The sequence below is a fragment of the Ornithodoros turicata genome, unplaced genomic scaffold, assembly GCF_037126465.1.
Source record: "Ornithodoros turicata isolate Travis unplaced genomic scaffold, ASM3712646v1 Chromosome32, whole genome shotgun sequence".
Taxonomy (NCBI): Eukaryota; Metazoa; Arthropoda; class Arachnida; order Ixodida; family Argasidae; genus Ornithodoros; species Ornithodoros turicata.
Window position 1 is genome coordinate 926,571 of NW_026999357.1, and position 24,091 is coordinate 950,661.

The 24,091-nt window shown below is 46.0% G+C and overlaps 1 protein-coding gene across 1 annotated transcript in view; it reads left to right on the plus strand.

The window, feature by feature from the left end:
• LOC135373802 (uncharacterized) overlaps positions 1–24,091 on the plus strand; it is a 121,451-nt gene that overhangs the window by 17,100 nt on the left and 80,260 nt on the right. Inside the window, exon 4 of the mRNA XM_064606869.1 lies at positions 6,878–6,971. Coding sequence (XP_064462939.1) covers positions 6,878–6,971 — 94 coding nt within the window. The remainder of the gene's footprint in view (positions 1–6,877; positions 6,972–24,091) is intronic.

Below are 24,091 nucleotides of genomic sequence, written 5' to 3' on the forward strand. Positions count from 1 at the left end.
ATGAACGGCCACGGAAATTAAAGTATTACAAAAAATAAGTACTCAAAAAGCACGAGCTAAAGCAATGGCAATGACCATCCATCATCCATCCATCCAACCAGTTCGAACCAGTTCAGTTTCAACGGTTGAAACTTCAAACTTTCCGGACGCGCAACGGGTAGCAGTTGGGGTCTTCGCGGCTGCATTCCACTGGTTGTGATACGAAAATCTTTCGAAGTTCTAATCTCCCGCGCGTTTTGTCTTGCAATTTTTGAGCATAGCGAGAACGTACGCCGTGCTGTCCAGTGATAAAAGCTGTTGAGCGCAGCAGAGCTCGCAGAGTACTGTGGTGGACAACGTTTCTTTGTTCTCTGGCTTTCAAGTTTAAGGGGTGAGTTCACTCTTCATTAAAGTATGTGCCTGTTTCTGTACACCAAATCGCATGTAGTAGATATGCGTGGCATAATATCGGAATATCGTTTCCTCTATTTCGGCTTCGTATCACCGATTGAAGCATATTGGAAGTGTGGGTTGACCTGACTGCACTTGCATTCAAAGTAGTGATTAACGTTGTATGTTCGGCAGTACAACGTTTCATTAAGTGCCTTGGTACGTCTTGGTGCTAAAACAAATACGGTATCACTAATTAATCATCGAGATTCTCAATTCGAGATTTTTGCAAATACAGTTGGTGGAAGACTCTAACTGCTTTCCATACACATGGTTTCGAACTTTTTTTCAGATGCTGTGAAAGTCAGCAGGGAAGTGCGATGTAGAAGAAACGACTGCCAGAAGCTTGCTAAAGAACCGCACAACATGTGTGAGCAGCAGACAAAATATTCATCAAACGGTACAAAACTAGTATTTTTGTGCTTTGTCGTTTTGAGACATCCTTGGTATTGTATGGAGAACAGCGTGACTATGTCATTCCGTCTTACTTCACCCAAACAGCTATCTGGTAGTAGTGCAAGATTTGAGTTCCTAAAAGGTTTATTCACTGAAGTCACCTCAGCGCCATACTATAGGTCCCTCAATGTTTAGTCCTTGCATTTGTTCTCTGCATTATGCTTTTTAGGTGACTATTAACACCAAAAAATATGGAAATTGCTTGGATATTCTACAAATCACAGAGCAACAAGTTTTAAACACCAGATATGCGGTGAGTATAATATGGGTAACAGCTTGACTGAAATCTACAATAGGGCCGAGATCTACCAAGGCCGATGGCAGCAAATCTGCCTGCTAGCGACAGTGGCGGTCTCCTGCGGATGACGTCATGTGAATAAACTTGTATACTACTTGTACGTACTTATAATATTTGACGTGGTGATACAGGTTTTGCTTTGTATTGTCTTTTATAATATACACAGTGTTTATTTTTATCCTGTACAGAATTTTCGCACCAAAGTTATGAGAGCAGCACAGATGTTGTTTTAGCGTAAAGCAGTGATGGAAGTGCTGCGCCAATCATGGAGTGCTTAGCAGTCGCCTGCTCGACCAGGTAAGGTTGTGTGTCACGAGAAAACGCCTGTCACATTGATGTACTTTAACAGCGACAGCTGTTACATCCTCATTTCCCTGAGATCCTGGCAGCGTCCGCTAGAGCCCTGCGCAGATAAGATTTTTAGCATCTGCGTGCACATTATCCGATCCGCACCGTTGCATACGCAACCGTTTAGATCCGCAAGTTTCGAAGGACGCGTAAACACAGCCGGAAGAATGTTGGTATAATTTCGGATGCCTCCATGCTCTCATGGAAGGACTCACGCCAAAATGCCTTCTCTCCTGTCTTGGCCGTGCATGGTCAAAGGTGAACCCGGGCATGCGCTCGCTGTCGGTGCGCAATACAAATAAATTGCTAGTAGAAAAATTACAGCATGCGGTATATCCGCGTCTGACCTCGAGCCATCCGATCCGCACACTGCAGAAAGTGATAAATTCTTGTCCGAATCCGCAAGTATCTTACGGATATCCGCTTCCATCCGCAGATGGTGCAGGGCTCTAGCGTCCACATCAGGTAGTGACGCGCAAACAGATTTTCAGCTGTTGCTGCAATTTGTGTTGTGTAGCTGTAACAGTTCTGTGATTTTTGTACGTGCAGCTTCTTTTCTTTGTGTCTCTCAGATCAGTGTTGATACAGCTTTTACTCTTATGTGGCCAGACAAGCATCCCGTGAAAGAGTGTGCATAGCCACTAAACAATCTAGTTAGAACTAGCAGGCTACATGATGCTTTCTGACATGTTTTGTTCTATTTTCTAGCCACAGTGAGTCATTGGAGGCAGTGCTGCAGCACCAACAATCACTCACTGGAAGAAAGGAATGAGGTGGCCATCAACACCCTGCTGCCAGTTCAACACTCCTCAGTCAAAATACAAGACGCCTGCTTGGCGGCAAAGTCAATCCAGTTTTAGACAGAGTTTTGTACCGTAGACTTCGTGTGTGGTTTACTGCAAATAAATGTTTATGCTGAGATCCGTGTTGCTATCAATTATATCACATTTCTGCATGAATGCATGCCAAGACGGTAGCAGGACTACCGTCTTGGACTCCGCAGGACTCATGGTCTAAAATAGGTCTAAAGGTGGCTAAAGTAAGGTACAGGAAATGTATAACCCTAGACCTGTCGCCTGAATGGAGGGATAAAATTGGTCTAGCTGTAGACTTCATGTCTAATACATGGTTAAGTGTCTGACCCTGTTCCAGACATCCAGGTCAAAAGAATGTCTAAATCACGGCTAGGTACATAGACATCGGATGTCTAGGGCTAGATGGCTAGGTGGCGTAACGTTAGACGTGTTATTTGACGTCTAGTGGACGGATACTAGACATTTGGTCTAATTGCCTAGACATTCTATAGACATTCCTTATCTCTTTTTTTAGACGTCATTTAGACGTTTACTAGCCCACCATGTGCTCCCTCGGTCTAGTTCCACCAACCCCTTCAGTGGCGTCCTCCTCACAGACGCCACTTTCGTCATAACTAGTGATGTCACGAACCTGGCAAGGTTCGAGTTTGCAAAAGTTCGATACTTTCGAACTTTTCTCGGAAAAATTCGCGAAAGTTCACAAAAGTTCGACTTCACTGCGCATGCGCTGGCGTGACCTGCCCGGAAACATAAACAGTCTAACGTACGCCACTCAAGGCTTAATTAGGCTTAATCACATCAGACAATATGTCCTCCTGTAAGGTATGTTCGATAAATCAGTTAGCTTTCCTTCGATTTGTACTTTTCTAGCAACAGAAACTTACCTGCGCCTACCACGGTACCACCTAACATTCCTACATACACCTTCGCAGAGTAAACAGACAGTCGGTAAGAAAAACAAAGCACGCAAGGGCTACGCCGCCAAACTGTTAGCAGTTAAATCGTAAATGTACAAACTACGTTTACCACGAATCCAGAACAGGAGTGGGCTCTGCTCTGGGGACGACTTTCGTCGCTTACCTGTCATCCAAGGCCCCACGAAAAAAATCAGCTAAATTCAGCTGCGAACTTTTGCGAACCTTTGCGAAACTGACAAGAAATTCGAAGGTTCGTCGAACCTTGCGAACCACCAGGTTCGCAGTCGGACCGCGGGTTCGCAAAAAGTTCGTGACATCACTAGTCATAACCATCCGTGGACGTGAGCTCGATGGGGTGCGATGAAATGCGAGCTCGCAATGCCCATTCACAAACAAGAGCATCCAGTCAAAAAGAAAGCCCAACTATAATCTATCGGGAAGCGACTCACCCCTTGATAATATCAGCTAAGGAACTCATTGTTACCCGAAAAAAAACCTCCGATACAGCCAATAATGCCCGCGAAAGAAATAAGATTGTCTCTGAGCAGCACACTCTCGTCTATAAAGCACACGCGTATTGCACACTTCCATTCGTTTTTGCTGCACTATGTCGATCCTTCAGTGCAATCGTCGAGGGCTCTTGACGAATCTTGATATAAATGATATCTTAGATAGGTATCCTGCAGTCTCTTTTGCATTAAAATAACATGCCTGAATCCCCAACAAATACACTACCTCCGTCAATGAAACCTGTTCAATGAAGATTGTTTAGATGCAACACGTTCACCTTGTGGTGTTTCAATCCCTGCACCTAAAACCGATGGGATAATCAATAGGACTCCTTGCTGGACTATAGAAGAGAGTTCCAGCAAGGTATATTTAAACAGGTAGCGCAACTCCCATAGGCCCCTGTGTCTTCAGAATGACGCCATGATTGAGACGGTCAGCGCCATCCATCCGTTGCGCGGACTACATACACCTTGTACACATTGTAAATAAATGACGTCAGAGATGACGTCACTAGTATGAATAATAATTAGTACATAATTAGCCATGCACGTTTACATTGGCCCACTTCGCTTGCTCTGTATTCCCTTTTCCGCACCCAGTCAACAATACCAGACGAGAACACAGAAAAATAAAGCATATCAGGTTTAATGAATCATATCAATTCCAAATACATACGGTTATCACAGATTTTGACAACTCCAAACAGAAAGGGATCGTGATGACCATGCAGAAATTAGGAAGGCTCACATAAGGCCCATTTCTCACTCAGAGCTATACGTACACCTAGTGATTAGACATTTGCATTTATTCAATGAGTGGCGGTTATAGGTCCATTGCAACAAAACACGACATCGTTGGTGCACAGTTGGTTCCTGCTAACACTCACACTATCATGGCCGGTCGTCCCATGATGAAATCTTTTTTTTTTGCGGGCCCAGCAACAGGAGATGCATTGTATTCACCTGTTCACACGTGTTAATCTTGGTCTACAGCACGGAGATGTGAACGTCGCTTCCTGTTTGACCCAAAGAGTGACTCCATATTACAACGAACTACATATTACACACGGTAGGGATACAGAGACGCACGGATAACCACCCCCAACTGTGGCACATGAGCAAAGGAGGGAAATCACACATATTCAAGATAAGGCAAGCCGCCATCTTGACCCTAAGAACGAGGCCAACCGGAAGTCGCACGTACGCTAGTAATGAATTACGCTGTAATTTGCAAATTTCTTAGTGAGGTTAGGTTCGGTTAGGTGAGTACATATTACACGCGCGGGAGGGGGGGGGGGAGTTTGGGGGTATCCCCCCCGCAGTTGTTCGAGATCTTGCTCACTTCTGTCTAAGCCTCGTTCCCAGGGTTAGATCTGAACGTGCCCTATCTTGAAAATGTGTTCCACCCGCAAAGGAGCAGGATACGGAAATGTACTGAGTGGTAGATGATCTCGTATATGTGCACGAGCGGGGCAACAAAGTTTTTCCTACATTCAAATTATGAATAACCTATCAGTACACACACAAGCGACGCCTATGTTGCAAAGTTTTTCTGTTTACAACCGTACCTCTACTGTCAACACCCAGGATCGCTCGCGCCTCTTGCTGGTGACCTTGCCGATGGGTCTGATTTGGTATTTTCGCTAGTTTTCGCTACCAGTTTAGATATACCTTGGTTCCAGTGTGTTGGGTGAGCACGTGTGGAGTTCTCTGCATTATAACCGGAATTCTCCAGAGAAATAGAATTGATCCAGTGGACGTGATGTCAGTGTTAGATATGGCATGTCATTTAATACAGGTCCCCCAAACTCACCTCGGAAAAGCGTGCAACGAAGAAGGCTGCCACTAGATACCCCACTGTTGCCGTTCCGGACCACTTCAGCGCGCTAAGTTTAGCGGCAAAATGTTTTTGTTGTTTCTGCGAATGAATCTAGTCTTTATATGTCCATATAAGACGCGTATAACGACTTTCTGTGTCGTGTTTCATTTTGTGGTCCCGTTTTTAAACGTGTTGAGCGATCGGAAGGATCTAGTGCACGGCTGCGTGCATCACCTGTCGTACCAGGCGCCGCAGGCGCAGTCGTCCATTTCTCCTTTGGTGACTTGGCCTGGCTTGGATTGTGCTTCAACTGGATCTTTAGCGCGCTACAATCAAACGCAAGCCAACGTCTGGTAACAATGGGGTATCTAAGGGCGGCGTCCGGCATTGCACGCATCGGGATAGGAACAAATACATGGGAAAATGGCGACCTTGGGGGACCTGATTTAATATGTCAAAATACTTTAAGCACGATGCTCACATTCTGCTATAGCAGAAGTTTCCGCCGTTAAGTCAGTGATTCAGCGAACCGTTAGCATGTTACACAGATGGTTCAAGAACACAACGAGTGACACGTGCGATGGTAACTGAGACATGTCTTGGATCACATCACTTACCAAGTATCATGTCAATCTTCAGTGCTGAAGTCTATGGGGTGGTCATACATTAAATTACGTCTTGAACACACTGCTTTAACTCCACGGTTACCTACCTACCTGAAAGCAACATGCAATTTAGGAACCTAGAGAAACTTTCTCGTTCTGAGAGCCCAATGTGTGGCCAGTAAAATAATCAGACCATTCGTTTAGGTTTTGCTCGGTACTGGACCATGCGGTATAGGCAGAAATGAATTTACTGACACTGCTGTTGTTGCCGCTCACAAATTTGAACTGTACATTTTTCTATAGAAACTCCTTTCCATGTGCCATTAGACTATCGAATCGTTTACCTTCACCCATAAGTCACAGTTGTAAATCATACTATATATAAAACTGTTCTCCATTCCTTTTTTTTTCAATTGTAGTGCTGCTAATATATGTCACTGTTGTACTACTGTATTCCCGTGCTATTGATTTCCTTGTTGGTTTGCTGTACCATTGTCTGTGTTACAAGGCCCTTAGAGGCACACAATTAGTAAATAGATAAATAAACTAGTTATTTCTAATTCGGCTACATTTCAATACTGCGCATTGCTATTCCTCTGTTGTTAAACCATTCCACATAGATTGCGCAGTTTCGAGGTGCCGAAAACATCAAAGAAAGAAAACCCTATATTTCACTTTCAGGTACCGTTTGCCCACAAGGATTATTAGACAGTGCAAAGAGTACCTGCTACAACAATTATCAAAACGATCAAACTGCATCCAAACTCCATTGTTGGTAAGCTATTTCTCATATGTGTTTCGAACGGCCACAACAGATTGTGATATAAAATATGGATCAAGGCTGTCCTCACGCTTCTCCACTCACTGCTAGAGGAAATTTGCCTCCGCTATTTCCCATGAGTTGCATTACATTCCTCTCTCCTCGTATTTGAATGGGTGGGTGACTCAGAAAAGTGCGAGAGAATAAAATCAGGGCTGTCACTCGAGCTGTGCGGACCCACGCTTGCCACTCGACAGCGGCGGATCCAGGTGGGGAGGTGCGGTAGTAGTAATGACTGGACACAGACTGCCGGCAACACACAACTTGGTCTAAATATGATTTAATTAGCAATTAGAGTTAATTTTGACCCCCACATTAATCAGCACCCTCCACGGAGTCATCACAATAATGGGGGAATATCTAACTCGTGTCCAGACCAGCTGTGTGTTGGCGGGAACCTGTGTCCATAAAAAAGAAAAAAAAGTAGATAGAAATAGAGTGGAAAGAAACAATTTATTTTAAAACTGATGATATCGTGGTGAAGAAACCGCTCCGGAACACCTGAGTGACCAGCGACCACCATGTTGCTTGTTGACGGCCGGTAGCTGCACAGATCGACGACAATTGGCCACCTAGTTACAAGGCATCACACCAGATGGAGCCACCATCATAGCTCTATGCGAGAAAGACAGAGAACGAGATACTAGCGGCAGGCACAATTGCAACACTGCTCAAAAGTCTGGGCATGCCAGAGCGCGTGGAAAAGGTCTAACTGCTACTGCTAAACAGCACGGAGAAAACAGTACACATCGGGGGGGGGGGGGGGGGTGCCTCGCATGCCTCTGTACATTGCGTAAAGGGGGTGCGTCCATTTGATGCGACTCGGTTTCTGCTTGTACAAGATGCACTTGTCACTCAGAATGTGAAAATGCTGACTGTCAACGGAGCTAGCTTTTCGGAATGCGCTGTCTTTGTCGTAGGCTATAGCGTACCTTTTCATGCGTCTCATATTTTGTATCGACGTACCGAACGTACTGTTCGGGTTTTGTACAGAAGTCGCTCGAATTTTGTGGTCTCTGCATTCCTCAACGCGACGTTTCTCTGCACGAAGGTTCGCAAAAAGTTGTCTTGGCGGAACGAGAGGATGCTGTGAACACGTTTTATTTTCATGCCCAGCCTCACGTACAGTGAGAGCAATGCATAATGAACGACGTAGCGTTCCTTGTCGCAGCACGTCAGCAAGAGTTTCTTTGTGGGAGGGGCGTTTAGCGCCAACGCGTGTTTCAAGTGCTGCTGGTAGGGGGACAGTTCGTTCTCATCCACGCACCTGTGTTCGCGACTAGGGGGAAATCCCTGGTGAGCGCATGCAGTTCTTCGGGATATGACAAGTCTACCACATAGACGTAACCCACTTCCGAATCGTGAGGAATGTTGAGAAAATCTATCTCGTTCCACCTCGAAGGATCGACCGACTCAAAACCACCTGTCGGGAGATGGAAAGCCATCGCGTACGGGTACAAACTGTTCATGTCGAGGTACTGGATAAAAGTATTTTCTTCCTGGGGATCGTAATCGTCACACCCCTCGTGATTAGCCCGACAGTATCTGTGGAAGCTGTTACAAATGCCTTCCCTGATTCACTTCTCGATCGTTTCGTACATCTCGCGATCGCTCATGAGCTTGAGTTTGATTTCGGTGAGTTTCAGAGCGCTGCTCCACGCGTAACTGGCGAGGGACATGGCACGTAGTATATCCATCCCGTCCGTCTCTAGCGCAATTTTTCTGAAATACAGTACGACATCGCAGAGCTGACAGGCGTCGAGCGTGACATAGAGACGCGTGTAACCGCCGAGGTTCTTACATTCGAACAATTCGAAAATCTCGAGGGCGTACTGATAGTCCTCGTCCGTGATCTCTTGGTCGTTCAGGTCACTTTTGAAAGCTTCCTTTGGCGGTAGTGCGGGCAAATTGTACGCTTCGAAACTGTCGACGAAGGTGTACGGGTAGATGGCCTTCCTGAGGAGGCACCTGAAACGGTCACCATACATTTGAAGGGTAGAACGTGAACATGTTTGACACAGGTGTGCCTGGTTAGGTAGAAACTCAACAGGATCAACGTGGCTCCAACCAAAGTTAGCTCGAAAGGGGGGTCTGGACGTTTCGGAGCGGCATCGGCTCCTTCTTCAGGGGTGACGAAAAGGCTAGTGTGCAGCAGGCTTTATACCCGGCTGGTTATTGTTTTGGTGGTCACGTGACGAAGTGCGTTGACATATATGCTGGGTAAAGTCACCAGGGACCGGTTTAGGTTTCTGTGTGTTGACTGTGTGTGCCATGACTCAACGAGGAGCCTTCTCGTGAGGTCACTTTCACAGTCAAGAAGCTGTGCATTGTCAAAATCAATGACGTGACCTCTAATCTGGCAGTGCTCAGCGAGCGCGCTGCATTCTAGGTCACACTTGCGAAGATCGTTCTTGTGTTGCTGTAATCTTTGGGGGAAGTTCTTTGTTTCCCCAATGTACGATGCGGGGCACTGGGCGCAAGGAATTTTGTAGATTACACCTTGTGTCTTCTCTTTAGGCAGGCTGTCTTTTGGCCGTAGCATTAGCTGTCCGAGCGTTGACACGGGTTTGTGGCCCACGCAGATCCCCTCCTTGGCTAGCACACGTGCTAACGCTTCGCTCGTGCCTTTCATGTACAGGATGGCGATATGTTTTGACTGATGCGTAGGAGCATCAGCCGTACAGGAACGGTCATTTGGCTTGCAATACTGGCGACGTGAGATTTTTCTAATAAAATTCTTGGTGGTGCCATTTCTTCGTAAGTCAGACATGATAACTCTTTCCTCCCTCTTTCTGCTTTCTTCGGTCGAGCAGATGTTCTTGGCCCTTGACATAAGGAATGAGACAACCACCGCTCTGTGACTCGTGGGATGGTAAGAGTCGAAGGGCAGATGTCGTCCTGTGTGCGTTGGCTTTCGTCACCCCTGAAGGAGCCAATTCGGCTCTGAAACGTTGGGACCCCTCTTTCGAGCTAACTTTGGTTGGAGCCACGTTGATCCTGGTGAATTTGACGGGTGCAATGAAACGCGCTCTCGCCGCCGCTGGCGAGGAGGGTTTCCACCAGGTTCGACAAGGACAGGTTGAAAAACTGCGTGGTATCACGGAAATAAAGATCGCCCATGTTGAATCCTCTTATCTTTTCCGAGCTCGAAGCTAAGATCCACGGTTCACCCAGATTTAGAACGTGCATGTGGCGGAGAAGGGAGCTCAAAGCGTACTGCAGGTTGTGCACGCACACGACAAGTTCTTTGGTGTTCCGACACGTAAGGTTACACGTATCACACAGCGTCGAAGAACCGGGCTCTACGAAGCGGGTGTGGTCATGATGCGACACCTTCCGTGTATGTCGGTTAAATTCGATTCCCCAAAATTCGAAGTGCGTTGCGCTCGCGTGTCGAAAGTGGTCTTCCATACTCATGACCAACGGCGAGGGACAGCGGTTCAACCTATCGATTTGATCGCTAAATCCCTCGAGCGCGAGCAACCATTTTTCTGCCGCGTTGGGTCGCAAATAGCCATCTAGGCCTAGTATTTTTCCATCGCAACTTCTCACTACAACGATGCTGTACGAGCTCATCCTGTGCACACTCACGGCGTCCTTAACGAGTGCATCCTTTTCCAAAACGCTCCCCGTGTCTAATACTGCAAAATAGGGTTAGGGATGCATGTACTGTATCTTTGTGAAGGAGATGCTTTTCCCCACTTTTGGCATTTCGAGAATCACTTCGTTTACGTCTCGATACAGACGTTTGTGCTGCTGCAATGCTTCTCTCGTCCCATAACCGGATGTGCATTTCTCGCAATAAAAATAGTCAGCTAAGCTGGAGCAGATGGACTTTATCTTAATGGAGCGTGTGGGGAACCCGTCCGGTAGTACATGGAGATTTTGTTTTTTTTCTCCCACAGGGTAAAGTCTTTGTAAGTGACTGGGAAGCAGGGTAGCCAGTACGTTACACGCGTCTCCGGATTCATGTATTTGCGGTATCTGGCATAATGGTTTGGTTTGTTCCTCAACGGATGCAAGAGTGCCAGCACGCTAGACTTGAAACACTCGTTTTCGTGATTCGGTGGTGGTTTGAAGTTTGTGAGAGTCCTTGTTTTTTTTTTCAACATTTCTGGAAGCTCGATCGTGCACCCAATCCGCTTCAGTCTCAAACGCGTTAGTTTTAAGTCGACACATTGGACGTCATTCGAGGTGAAACCAGACCCTTCTCTCGTATAGTTTTCTACACATTGCAGGGACTCCGCGATGGCAGCATTTATCGCGCCTTCGATTTCTTGGTGGTTATGAACGACTCTCATGTGAAGGTTCACGTGAAGGACATGAGAAGTCAACCCGTCCTCCGCCCTTAACCATGAGCGCTTTCGAGCACACACAAAATTTGAAAGGCATGGGATACGCTTCCAGTACGCGCGTGATTACTGGAGCTATGCTCGGTAGATAGAGTCGCAAATCGCCGACGTTGTCGTCCTGCGGGGAACAGGGAAGCGTGTACCTAGTCGCCGTTCCTTCGAATGCCTCATCTGTGACAAAGAAAGAAAGAAATTGTCTCTCCGTGACGGAGGGATGATTCTACGACCTGTTCTCGTAATTCAACGATTCTACGACACTGCACAGGCTCTGCTTCGTTTCGAAATTCTGGGCTTGCATCTGGTGATTCATCTCTAGCCCTACCAGACAGAGGAATGAAACCTGCATACGGCTGATCCCCTTCCTCCATGAGCAATTCGTCTGCATTGTCATGCCCATCTAGAGTTTCGTCGTCGTCCGTTTCAGGTATTACGAAAGGTGGACTACTGACTCTGTTGTCGTCGTCGTCGCCTGAAAGGACGACTGGACTGTTACTGATATTCTCTATTCTAGCTCCGTGCTCTCTTTCTGCAGCCACGAGCATGGCATCGATGGGGTCGTACTGACATACGAGGCAGCGTGGCACTGCGGTCAAAGAAAATCAGTACGCGATTCCCCCTCACGAAGCAATGCTCACTTTTTTCCCTTCAGTTGAGGAACGCTTGTGGTTGATGATGAGAGAGGTTGGGATGAAACCCTGTGTGTTCAGCGTCATGCGGTGACAGCGGATATTGGTTCCTTAAAAACAATACCATATATAGAATACACTGACGCGGCAGAGCCGGCCAACTTACATTTTGCTCCACGAAACAGCTCACGTCGTGGATGGATGCCCCTTATGGGCTCTCGATCAATCGTCGTTGAACCAGAGCACCTTTTATAGTCGCTACACCGCTCTCCACCTCCTCGCATTGGGACGCTGTCGTCTGTACTTTGCCCACCCCACCTTCAGTCTTTCGCACCTTTTTTGTTACGTTGTTGCATATATAACAATGATCCCACTGTTGTTGAATAAAACGTTACACTAATATCTAGCGAACACTCTGGTGCGTTCTGGGCCGACTTCGATTTCTATATGGCGACAAGAAGGCCCAGAGTGGGATTCGAACGCAAGAACCTTCCGCACTGGCCGTGATACACTAACCACTAGACTAATTCGTGCTGCATGACGTTTTTGTATCGCACGGTTCGTGTCTAAACACGTCAAAACATGTTCAAACACGTCCAAACATGTCCAAACACGTTCAAGGACGTCATAGAGAGTGAGAGGAAAAGCTTTACTATAAATGGCGAAGCGATCGTTCGATCGTCATTCTCGACATCATGCTCAGCTTGGTAGATCCTCGTAAGTAATACCCATACCGTGATCATCGTCGTCGAAATGTTTGAAGAGTTTTGTTTGCAGTTTACAACACTTTTGCTGCGCGTGAAGTCGGTTTTTTCCCACCTCACATATTTTGGGAGATTTGCAGCGCTCGCTGCTTCTCCACCAACTGCTGTGGATTGTGGTCTAAAGGTACGCTTCCTCATTATTTTTAATGCGTTCTATAACCAGTCACATTTTTTAGAGCAAAAGCATTGGAAGGACCGATTGATTCGCCCGTTTCTCTGGTGTTGGACGTATGCTGTTGGACGTGAACCATTCGACGTACGTTGCGAAGGACTTCGACTATTGAAGGAAGATGGAGAAGATGGACCATCAGTGTCCCTCTGTGACTGTAGAAGACTGTACGTGTGTGTGTTTAGAATAAAAACGTGCGTGTCTCATGCTCCTTTCGTGCAGATTACGAATGGCTACTGACGGGTGATCTACCTCTGGTCCTAACCTTCAAGCCCCCTCCGAAGACCTTCTATTTGCGGATCGGCGATCAGCTGAGCACCTGTCGTTGTGGTGGACACTGGTCGAGAAACCCCAGCCATTGGCTGGACTCGAGCCTTCGTCCGTATTTCGGCTTTCTTCCCGGCTACAAAACCAAAGCTGGAGGCTAATTCATGTATAACCTCTCATCATAAATAAAAAAGGTTGCATATACTCTCATTCCATCTCAGTCATGACATCAACTCAGAGGTTTGAAACCTTCGTGCAAACGCGAATGTATCGGGACTTGCTGCGATTACGCGTTTATATTCACGGCGATGGCTGCGAGGATGATTTTCGCTCGATTCTCAAGATGATACCCTTAGCGTAGCGTTTCGTGATTACAAGTTCGAGCTGTTGGAAAAGTATAAACGAGGAGTGGCAATTAACCCGTGTATCATCAACGCGGGTTTCAACCGACTTATCATCCATCGCTACTAGCTTCTCCACACATCCTTCAACGTCACGGTGACCAGCGACGAGCGTCGGGTCAGCACGTTGGAAGATTGTCTCGCAAGTGTCTTGTGTATGTCGTGAAAAAAATAAACAGAACATTTTACGAATCGGGTTCGCTTACGAGGAGACGTTTTCGTGTTTCATCATTCTCTTCGAGGTTACAGGAAAACATGAATTCACAATTTTTCAAGCTGTAGCGTTTCGACATGCGCGTGGCTACGTAGATACAAAAAAGCCCGCAGTAAGGCGATTGAATACACTTGTCGTTATACTCATCCACTAGTAAAGTCCTTCGAAGGTTTGCTTCGATGGGGGAAAGTCCTTTACTGTCGAAAAACACGGCAGACCCGTCGTAGTTTTTCAGGTAGAGCACCCACTGCTGGCCGCGTTTTCTTCGCTCTTCCGCATTGATGATTAAATAGCTGGGCTTGCGTAGAACGAAGGCTTCGTCGGAAGCGCAAATGCCTGTCAGCATGGAGGAAGTGAGGGGGTTCAGGGACACGAGTTCCAAGATGTGGCTCTCGTAATCTTCTCTATGCGAAGGTGACCGTATGGTCCTTGTCGATGCACATGAGCTTGGGACATTCGGAAATCAAGAGGACGGTGACCGCGTTTGGAAGGACTTTAGCGAAGCGTAATTGCAGGCGAACGTTTCCTTTTCGCCACTCGTTCAAATGTGAAGGAGAAGAACACTTGTCCACGTCCAAGTTGAAGAAGACAAGCATAAGCTGCCAAACGACCAAGCAGTACGAAGCTCTTGGCTGACAGCGGTGCCTACTAAGTTCCGCTCCAACGATTTCGTCCACGAATGTTATCATAGGCTACGCGCGACTCCAGAGGCAATTTGGAATCTCGGCACGAAATCTTCTGATGAAAGTCTGAGATGCCCGACACACAAATTTTGAACGTGCCACGGAGGATCAAGACAAAAAACGAGAGCGGAAAGGTAAGTCGAGGTTCAGATATAAAAATAGCAAGCTTCATGAATCGATTGTGCAGCTGTCCTACTGCACTTACTCTAATGTAGCCACGATTAACTTGTCAATTACCACAGGTGCACGCTGAAGGTGGAAATGAAGCAGGATTTGGCTTGCATATGGTGCACGGAGAAATTGCTGACACGTTAGTTGCAGTCTAGCTGCCACCAACAGGTATGACAATGCAATGTTATAATTTGAGTATTCACCTATGTTCCATTTTTCATGGGCGCTCTCATGCAGGCATCTTTACACCACTCTTAAATCTGCCCTCAACGTTACAACCTGTGCTTTCAGGGTGGAAAACAAAGGTCGCCATTCCGATTAGCTGCTATCTCCCAGTTCAAGCACTTTTGCTGTCTGGACACTGGTTCCTGTGGATGGGGTGATACAGGCTTCACTGTCTGATATAAAAGGTATGTTACATTAGTTCAGTTAATTTGCCTTTTGTACATTTTTGTTACTGTTAGCTGGATTACTGTTGGACATACAGTCCTTTCTGACACGCAGAAGCTGATAACTGTTTAGAATTTTCACTGTCATCAGCGTCCATTCAGGAAGGTGCTTTCACTATCTGTGAATGTTTGATTGGAGAATAGCCCAGAATTCATGTTAACATTGTCTACTCTCATTAATTCACTGTCTCTGTTCTGAGAGCTAGGAAAAATGGGAACTATTTATTTGTCACAACTTCATACTGAATAGTGGTTCTGAATTTGCATGTAAGCTAAAATACCTGGATTCTACAATACTTGTGTTGAACTTGGTGCATTACTGTGGGCAATGACACATTTTTTACATTTTTAGTGGGTCCACTGCACAAATACTGTGTGCATACTGCATACATGCTGTTCGATAGGCAGTGCTGAGCAGTGCTTTGTATAGTCTTTTTATGCAAAGTCCATAATCTTACTGCAAGGTCACAGTACATAGAACAGCACTGTGCAGGTATCCTGCGATACAGATTCACTACAGAAAGAAGACTGTTGAGAGCATCTAAATGAGACGAGATTTTCGTGCAGAAGGCTGCTCTTGTTAATGTCTAACGTGAAGTTACAAAATCCCAGAATATATAAAACATGTTGTAAGGTAGAGAGCGAGGGTTGGTAGAGACATAAAAATAAATATACAAACATATATTATAAAATAAAAGGGGTACAACTCCATCAGTTTCAAGCCAGCAAGGCATGAGTTGACAAGACACTGTAGCACTGCTTCCCTGAATGTCTCGCCCGTGAACGCCTTTTGTTCCAAATACTTATCTGGCCACCGTGTTCATCAATGTATTGTGCTACACAACTCATTCCTTGTCTGTTTGAAACTGATGGCGTCATACCCTCTTTCATTTTATTATACTATGTTTGTGTTGCTATTTGTATATTTGTACCAACCCTCGCTCTACTTGCTTTCTGCCTTACAACATGTCTTTATATTCTGGAATTTTGTAACTTGATGTTAGACCTGAAGAAGTACAGCCTTCTGTGCGAAAGTCTTCTTTCTGTTGTGCACAACCATTATAAAGTAAACATGACTATCCATTTCTTGTCATTAAATAATTTTTGTTTTTTTTGTCTGCAGTGGTGAGCAACTGTAAGGACACATCCAAGAAAGGGATGTCTTTGGTATGACAAACCCTCATCACCTCAAGAGGATACCGTGGTTGATGAATGGTTCATGTTCTCAAGCACATGGAAACTTCAACAAATAATTCATGAAAAAGCCAGTCAGTGCTAGCACCAGGAATTGAACGTGGACCGTCCTGCTACCAGTCAGGGATGTTATATTTCAGTCACTCATTGACTTTTCGTGAATTACTTGTTGACTTTGTCCCAAGGTGGAGCTCGCCACAGCTCATTTACCTATCTGTGAATGTTGCGGTGTGTGTTCTGTTTTTCTCTTTGTGTGTTCTCAGAACAGTTATTTTGGATCAGGTCAGGTACGTTTCATTTAGACATGACAAACAGAAAGTAGTGTTTCTCAACACAACTTAGCAGTAGCCTCCATGCATTACTGCTGCGGCCATTATGCGTGAATCGAAATCTGCACATTATGTTCCCTCTACTTTTATCTTGTGCTATGTAATCTTGTTCAAGTTCTGTCATACGAGCGTGTAATGCTATCATATAGTTCAGTACTTCCTTTAAGTGGGATGAATGGCATCACATGAATGCAGCAAGGAAACTGTCATGTTGTGGCAAGTGTTTATATATTGTACATTTTACTACTAATTTTATTTCTTAGCTTTCGCTGGCGTATTGTGTCAAGCCATGTTATATTAATTTGGAACATGTTCATTTTAGTAGCTAGAGCAGCTGTTACACAGTGAGAACATAGGTCGTGTGTGTTTGTCTTTTCCACCGCTGCCCTTGGTCTTCCTCCCTGATTCTACACATGTCAGGGATAGGTTTCAGGACCGGTAGTTCCAGCCAAGTGAGAATTGCTTTTCAGGGGATCATCACGCTGGCAGGTAAAACGTATGGTTTAAATTATTTGCAGGACAGGAATTGCGTAGCTTCACACAAATACTACTACTACGACATGAGAGCGGTTTCAAATCTAGCTTTCTTGTGTTCCTGACATTATTGCACTAGATGTAGTATCCACCATGATCCTTTATATGGGGGTATGTACAGTGCAATCAACAGATGCTATTTACAAATCTGTGTTTCCTACTGTGTTGAAATGGGGTAGTTTGTATCTGAGAGCCATAGCGAAACACAGGCAGCCAAGGACAGACTTTTGATGCCCTCGGAAAACTTGGCAACACATTGCAGGGACTCTGGATGCTGCCTAAATTTCTAGAACACAGAGATCAAGGCTGCGTTTAAACAACAAGTGGTTAGAGAAATCCAAGACAGTTGCATGTGCAAGCAGTCCGTGGTTGGATTTGCTTCTGTCCGAGATACGTTATCTCAAAAGGGACGCACGGGCACACTCAGAATCATACTAGGGCTGCCTGTGAAATAGAATGAGAAGAGGGGGAAGATATATAACCCCTTTTTCTTGTCTGTTATTCTGTTGGTTAAATTGTCATTTGTTTAGCAACATATATGTGTATATTCCAGAGTCTGCTAATAAATATATCATTTGAGAGCTAGCAGTCACATTGTAGCTGTCTCATCCGGTCCTTGGCTGCTTGTGTTTCACTATGGCCATGTTTGCTATTGCAAAAAAAGGGGGGAATCAAAAAACACAAAAACAGCAACCTGGAAAGCTCCCTGTCCTAGTGCTCACATGGAGGCAATGCAGTGAGGTAACATGTTCCATTCAGATGTTCATTCAACATGTTCCACTGTACATAGTAGTACACATCACAATGCCAACCGATTATTCAGATTTTTCTTGCTACTTCGTCTTTTAGCACTTTGATTGCAGAGCCTATTATTGGAACCTTATGTGATTCCCCTCCTGAAATATTTTAAGATTGCTGATGCTGTGCAGTGTGTTAATTTTGAAACTGTACTGTGCTGAGGTACAAAAAAAGAATTGTCATATCTGCATTTGAATACATAGGAATAATTTGTAAGTACTTTCCTTGTTGACATTTATATTTGCAGCAGGGCCCAACATTGTTGATTGATGGAAAATGTAAATAAAGATATTTATTTGCTTGCCCAACATTACACAAATACCGTCTTTTCGAGTGAGATATTCACTGTTCACCAGACATAAATGTGGAAAAGTTGAAAGGGCACAATGATGGTAGAGCCTAGCATTCTTTTTTGCCACTTCACATATATTCACTGTTATTCATGTCCACATGTAGGACTAGGAAGGTATAGCATGGGCATAAAAATAATTTCGTATGCATCCACGCATATGGTTCAGAGGATTAGATAGATGATAGATGTCCAAGCATATATAATTGTGCTTCATGTGCAGTGGATATGCTAACGCATAACTTCCATGAAGGTAAGTTACATGGGCCCTATAAGACTGCCCTCTGCGAATGGTTTGGTAATGTATCTCTAACTGTAAAGCCAAGAGGCAGTCGATAATGCTGCAGACAGGGTTGCAACTTACATATTGCTTATCATGTCCTACATGATAAATATTAAATACAAAGTGATTTGTGCAATAATTCATGAGTACAGTATTAATTCCGAGGCTGGCCAATGATGTCACCCAGGACGGCAAGTCACATAAATTAGCTCTAACACTTTTACACCCCATGGGCTGAGTTGTGAGTTGAAACAGCACTCTACAGAGGGATAAGGTGCACCCACTGATTTGATTTCTAGGGTCTATGCTATGCCCATGTTTTTGTGCTACGGTGCATGCTTATTACAAACAATATCCAGATGTTACACAAGAAATGCAGTAGTTTGTAGCGTGCCACACGACGCAGCACGACATGGGAGTGTGTGATTCAAAGAAAGCTTCTGGAAAATGCACAGAATCCTACAAAAAGTTTAAAATGTGATTTGTATTTCGTTTTACGTCGCTCGTCGTTCCATAACATCGTCGACGGTAAATCGTACGTAAAACTTCTCCCATAGCAGTTTGCAGTTTCTCAAACACTTAACACGATTGTTTCATGCAAAAATAAAATGCTATTGGCATTTTCTTGCTAAAACGGCTGTTGAAACGTCAGTCAATTTCCTAAGATAATTGACCCTATAATGGGCAAGTGATGTAAAGGGCCGGGATAACGCAGACGCGACTTGATACAAATTGTACGTGCTCACAAAACACAAACGACGAATTCCAGTGACAACATCGCACAGAGCTTGGTTCACGAATGAGTTCGCAGCTGCTGCACTGTTTACTTATCGAGGAACCCGGCTGTCTGCCATCTTCAAGCACAGATATGTGAAGCCACGAAAAGCTGTAGCTGGAATCCACTGACAAGTACGAAGGCGCCTACACGTCAGAATGCCCGTTCGGGTGCATCTACGTCATAAAAATGGCTGCGCCCTTGTGTTTCGGAATGAATTATCTATTTTTTTTACATGGTACTGTACCGAATTGGGAGAATGAAAGTGCATTTTGGGGAGAGCTGGATGTGGGCTTTCAGAATATCACAACCGTTCCGACTATTTGGGATATCGGCATAGCTGACCTTTAAAGTCGTACTCGGCTCGCACTTGCTGGCTGTCCACGGAGAGCATCGAATGAGACAGGTCGTAATGGCGGAATTTGTAGGGGTTCGATTGGATGTCGCCGAGAAAGTTGGACGTGGCGAGTAGGTCGACGCATAATTTGGAAGGCACCCTTTCGGGATACACGTTTTCAAAGTGAGCGCCCAAGCTCCCGGCACTCAAACTCCGCGCTTTGGTTTCCAATCCGCGTAACACGAAGACTGCTGGCGTGGTCTGAAGCTGCCGCTCGTATTCGAAAAACAGGAAATGTACCAGCGTCACCTTGTTCAAGTGTAACGTCATTTCTTTAATGTCCACCTCATAATTGTACGTTTTCTTGTCGTTGGGGGCCGATATGAGTTGAAATTCCTCGTTGTTTAACAGGAAAACGGCAGGCACCATCAGGCGCGGCTGTTCAAACAGGTCGGTTTGTCGCTTTGTAACATTGTTTCGGACCGCGAGGCCAGACGTCGTAATCGTTTTCTCAATGCTCGTCGTCCTCGACAAAGAGTCCAGCCGCGTGCACGATCTCTTGAGCCAGGGATGTGGAATGAAGCACGACGTCCAAAATACTCCTGTAGGCATACAACTCGTTGGAACTGACTAGCTTATTGTTCGCATAAACGGTGACCGTCTTAAACATGCCGCTCAACAGATGCTTTATTGGGAAAATGACATCTTTCTCGTCCATTTCTTCCCCGTCCTCGCGAACAATGTGCGCGGTCAAAGACACGAAGCTGCCGTAGAGATCCAAGTGTGCCCTTTGAAAATTTTGAATAGAAAATTCGATCACTGTATTATTTACCCCATTGACCGGATAAAAGAGTTGGTACGAAGTATCTTCCACGCTCGAATATCATCACGTCACTCGTCAGCACAGCGGCGATCGTTGCGACTGTTTTTTGTCTTTCGTTGACGTCATGATGGCCGGAGCGCACAGCGGATGTGTGACCCTCACGGCAAACCAAAGATATCTGCAGGGGCGTCGTGTGTCGGCGCCCTTTGTTGTCTTTTGCGACGTTTCTTTCCTTTGTTGTTTCCAGAGCCCTCCATGAAGTACAGCACGTCTCTCCCCGTTGCTATGGCCGTCTTTTTTACTGCGCGTGATATTCCTTCGCCGTCGGCCAAATTCCGCGCCAAGCGCTTCAACCTTTTCTTGGCGATCGCTTTTATTTGTTGCCAGATGGGAACGATAAACTTAGATGTGTTGCTCAACACACCGCCCCCTCGTTGGAAAAGGGGTCCCGTGTACACGAGAATTATTTTGGGGGAATTACGGTACATATTTGAAATTCAACGTTAAATTGGTTCTACCCTTGGACCGCAGCGGTAAACGTCTTCCCGTTTCGTCCGCGAGAACAATCGTCACTGAGGGAATTTCGAATTGAGACAGGTTAAAATACTGGATGTTATCTGACGTGTAGGCGACGACGTTCTTGTCTTTCTCGTAATAAAAGGGTAGCATCTCTAATATCGTTCTTTTCCCGCTCCCCACGTACGTGGGTTCCAGTAGTACCTCGACGGAGCTTGTGGCATCCTCCTCCCCCGTGAACACGGTGCGCGATTCGAAGCACAAAAGCACGGCCATGTACGCGGAAAGTCTTAAGGTGGTGGTGCCCTCGGAAAGCTGAATTTTAGAATTCTGTTCGGTTCCGTCGAAGCTGAAGCGCCCGCGTTCGCCTACGCGCTGGTTAATCGCATGCAGGAGTGCTTAGGGTGTAGCAAAATAGCCGGGAGGCAGATGTACAGCTCGAAGCAGAGTTAACTGGAAGTCCGCTTTGACCGGCGGAGCAAGAGGGGAGCCACCCTGGCGGCCTTTAGCAGAAATAAAGGGAGGCAGCATTTCGACATTTCCATTCCAGTCGGAGGGGTGTTCGCTGTGGTGTGCCAAACAGTGCCCAATCAATCTGGCGTTATCAACGCTGCGTTGCCTGTTTGTGTTTTGGGCGATTGTGTCTGAGATAATGTGGAGAATCGATGTCGTGCCACGTGCCTGGAAACAGGTTGGCTCATGGGCACGCGTCATCCGAAACGCTCATTGTGGGATCGAATGAAATGAATCACAACTTCTCACTTTCAGAAAATTTACTGTGCTCAGAATAGAGGACGCGAAGAGACTTTAAATAATTAACGATGTTAATCGCAAAACCATCGTAATTTTTTAAATAATAATAAAACAATGCCTTCATGGTGTAGCATCTCACGTTTTTCGGGAGTTTCTCGGAAGAACAGCCAATTAGTACACACAAACATTTGTGTGCATGCTGGCACACAGTCGGGGAGTCACCGTGAAGGATTTCTATTATTGGTATTTCTATTTGAATGATGATCAGAACTAGATTCACTATGACCGCTTGTGCGTCTGGAAATACTTGTTCAGTGTGTTACGTAGGACCATGGTTTGCAAATTCAAAGTGACGTCGCCAAAAGCGACGGGTGCGGCGTGCTCCAATAAGATGGAGGTGGCTTCGCGTTCGCCCAATTCGGGAGGCCTCACCGCACAACTTGCTTCGCGTGATCCCAGCGAAGCGTCGAGCGCCTGTGCGAGCCGAGGGTCCAATTCGACGGGCTTCACATCTACGGGTAAGACAAAGTCGTATTGCGATTTATTGTACGTCGTATTGTGGAAGTAGAAGTGAGCGAAACCGAAACGGGGAGCGCCCGCGAGGAGATGACCGCTGGATGCCACCAGCGCTGAGGGCGCTAGGAGCACGTGCATGTGTAGCGGCCGCGGCGAGGCGCTCCACTCACTTGCGCGCTGGCTCTCGTGAAGTGAGAATGTGCGGTCAGTCACTCCGCCGTCCCTGCGTTGAGCCAGTTGATCCTTGACTGTCGTCGGGATCGGACGCACCGTCGCCGCGGGGGAAAAGGTGACTGATTTGCCGTGCCCGATGTTACCGCGCTTGTGTTAAGCCTTTTCTCACATGTTTGCTGTAACGGATAGGCCTTATTCCCCGCACACGCATGCTTAGAGTTGTTTAGCAGTGACCCGTAGTGTACCAAGCCTGTTGACGCACATTTAGTGTTGTGAGCCTAGCATTTCGTGGTTGTCGTCTTGTGTTACCTGTTGAATTTCATAGCGTTGTGCGGTGACGCTGAAGTTAGGCCTAACCGGTCGCCCCTAAGCCCTTTCCCAGATGTGTACTGTTTTCTCCGTGCTGTTTAGCAGTAGCGGTTTGACCTTTCCCACGCGCTCTGGCATGCCTAGACTTGTTCAGCAGTGTTGCAATTTTACCTGCCGCTAGTATCTTGTTTTCTGTCTTTCTCGCATAGAGCTATGATGGTGGCTCCATCTGGTGCGATGCCTTGCAACTAGGTAGCCAATTGTCGTCAATCTTTGCAACTACCAGCCGTCAACAAGCAACATGGTGGTCGCGGGTCACTCGTGTGTTCCGGAGCGGTTTCTTCGCCGCGACATCGTTGATTTTCGAAGAAATTGTTTCTCTCCACTCTATTTGTATCTATTTTTTTTTTTTTACGGACACAGGTTGCCTCCAACGCACAGCTGGTCTGGACACGAGTTAGATGCTCCCCAATTAATGTGATGACTCTTTGTAGGGTGCTGATTAATGTGGGGGCTCCCATTTAACTCTAATGGACCTTTTCCATAGTCGCGTCGCCCCTGGCGGTGGAATGTCGAACGTCGTGTCTTTCCCCTCAATAATGGGGACGCTTTACGAACTGGCACGTACGTTGCGTGGGAAAGTAGCAATAGAAGATTGGAAGAAAAATGCGGAAAGAGTGAAAGCACATTGTACTCATTACCAGACCTCAAACGTCCGCGTAACCTTGAAACCGATTATCTCCCCACAATGAACATGACAGTCGCCCGCAGGTGGGTCCATGGCGATGTTTTCCGCTCAAAGATGGCGGACTCAAGGGCTGGACATGCGCATACGTGTTGTCGAAAATGGTCCATTGCTAATTAAATCGTGTTTAGACCAAGTTGTGTGTTGGCGGCAGTCTGTGTCCAGTCATTACTACTTGCGGTAACAGGGGTGTCCATTGTTGTACTATGGCGATTGCGGAAGTGAGCTCGCGCTGCCTATGCAGCGTTTGCTGGTTTTTGATGCGTGTACCCGAGACATGCCAATAGAAACTGATAAGGATCGCTGTCGTTGTTTCGTTGGCACACACCTGGAAACTGGTTTGTGAACCCGCACAGGTAATCCGTAGCACTCTGCACTGCTTCAGTGAATAAAAACTCGGGTCAGAGTAGAGCTGACGACGATTCTCCTATGAATGTTCCCTTTGCTCCCCTTCCTTATTCATTTTTTTCGTCGCCGCTACTTGCGGAAATAGAGATGACAGTTAGCTAGACAGTTAATTAGACAGTTGATGCATGCTATCTGC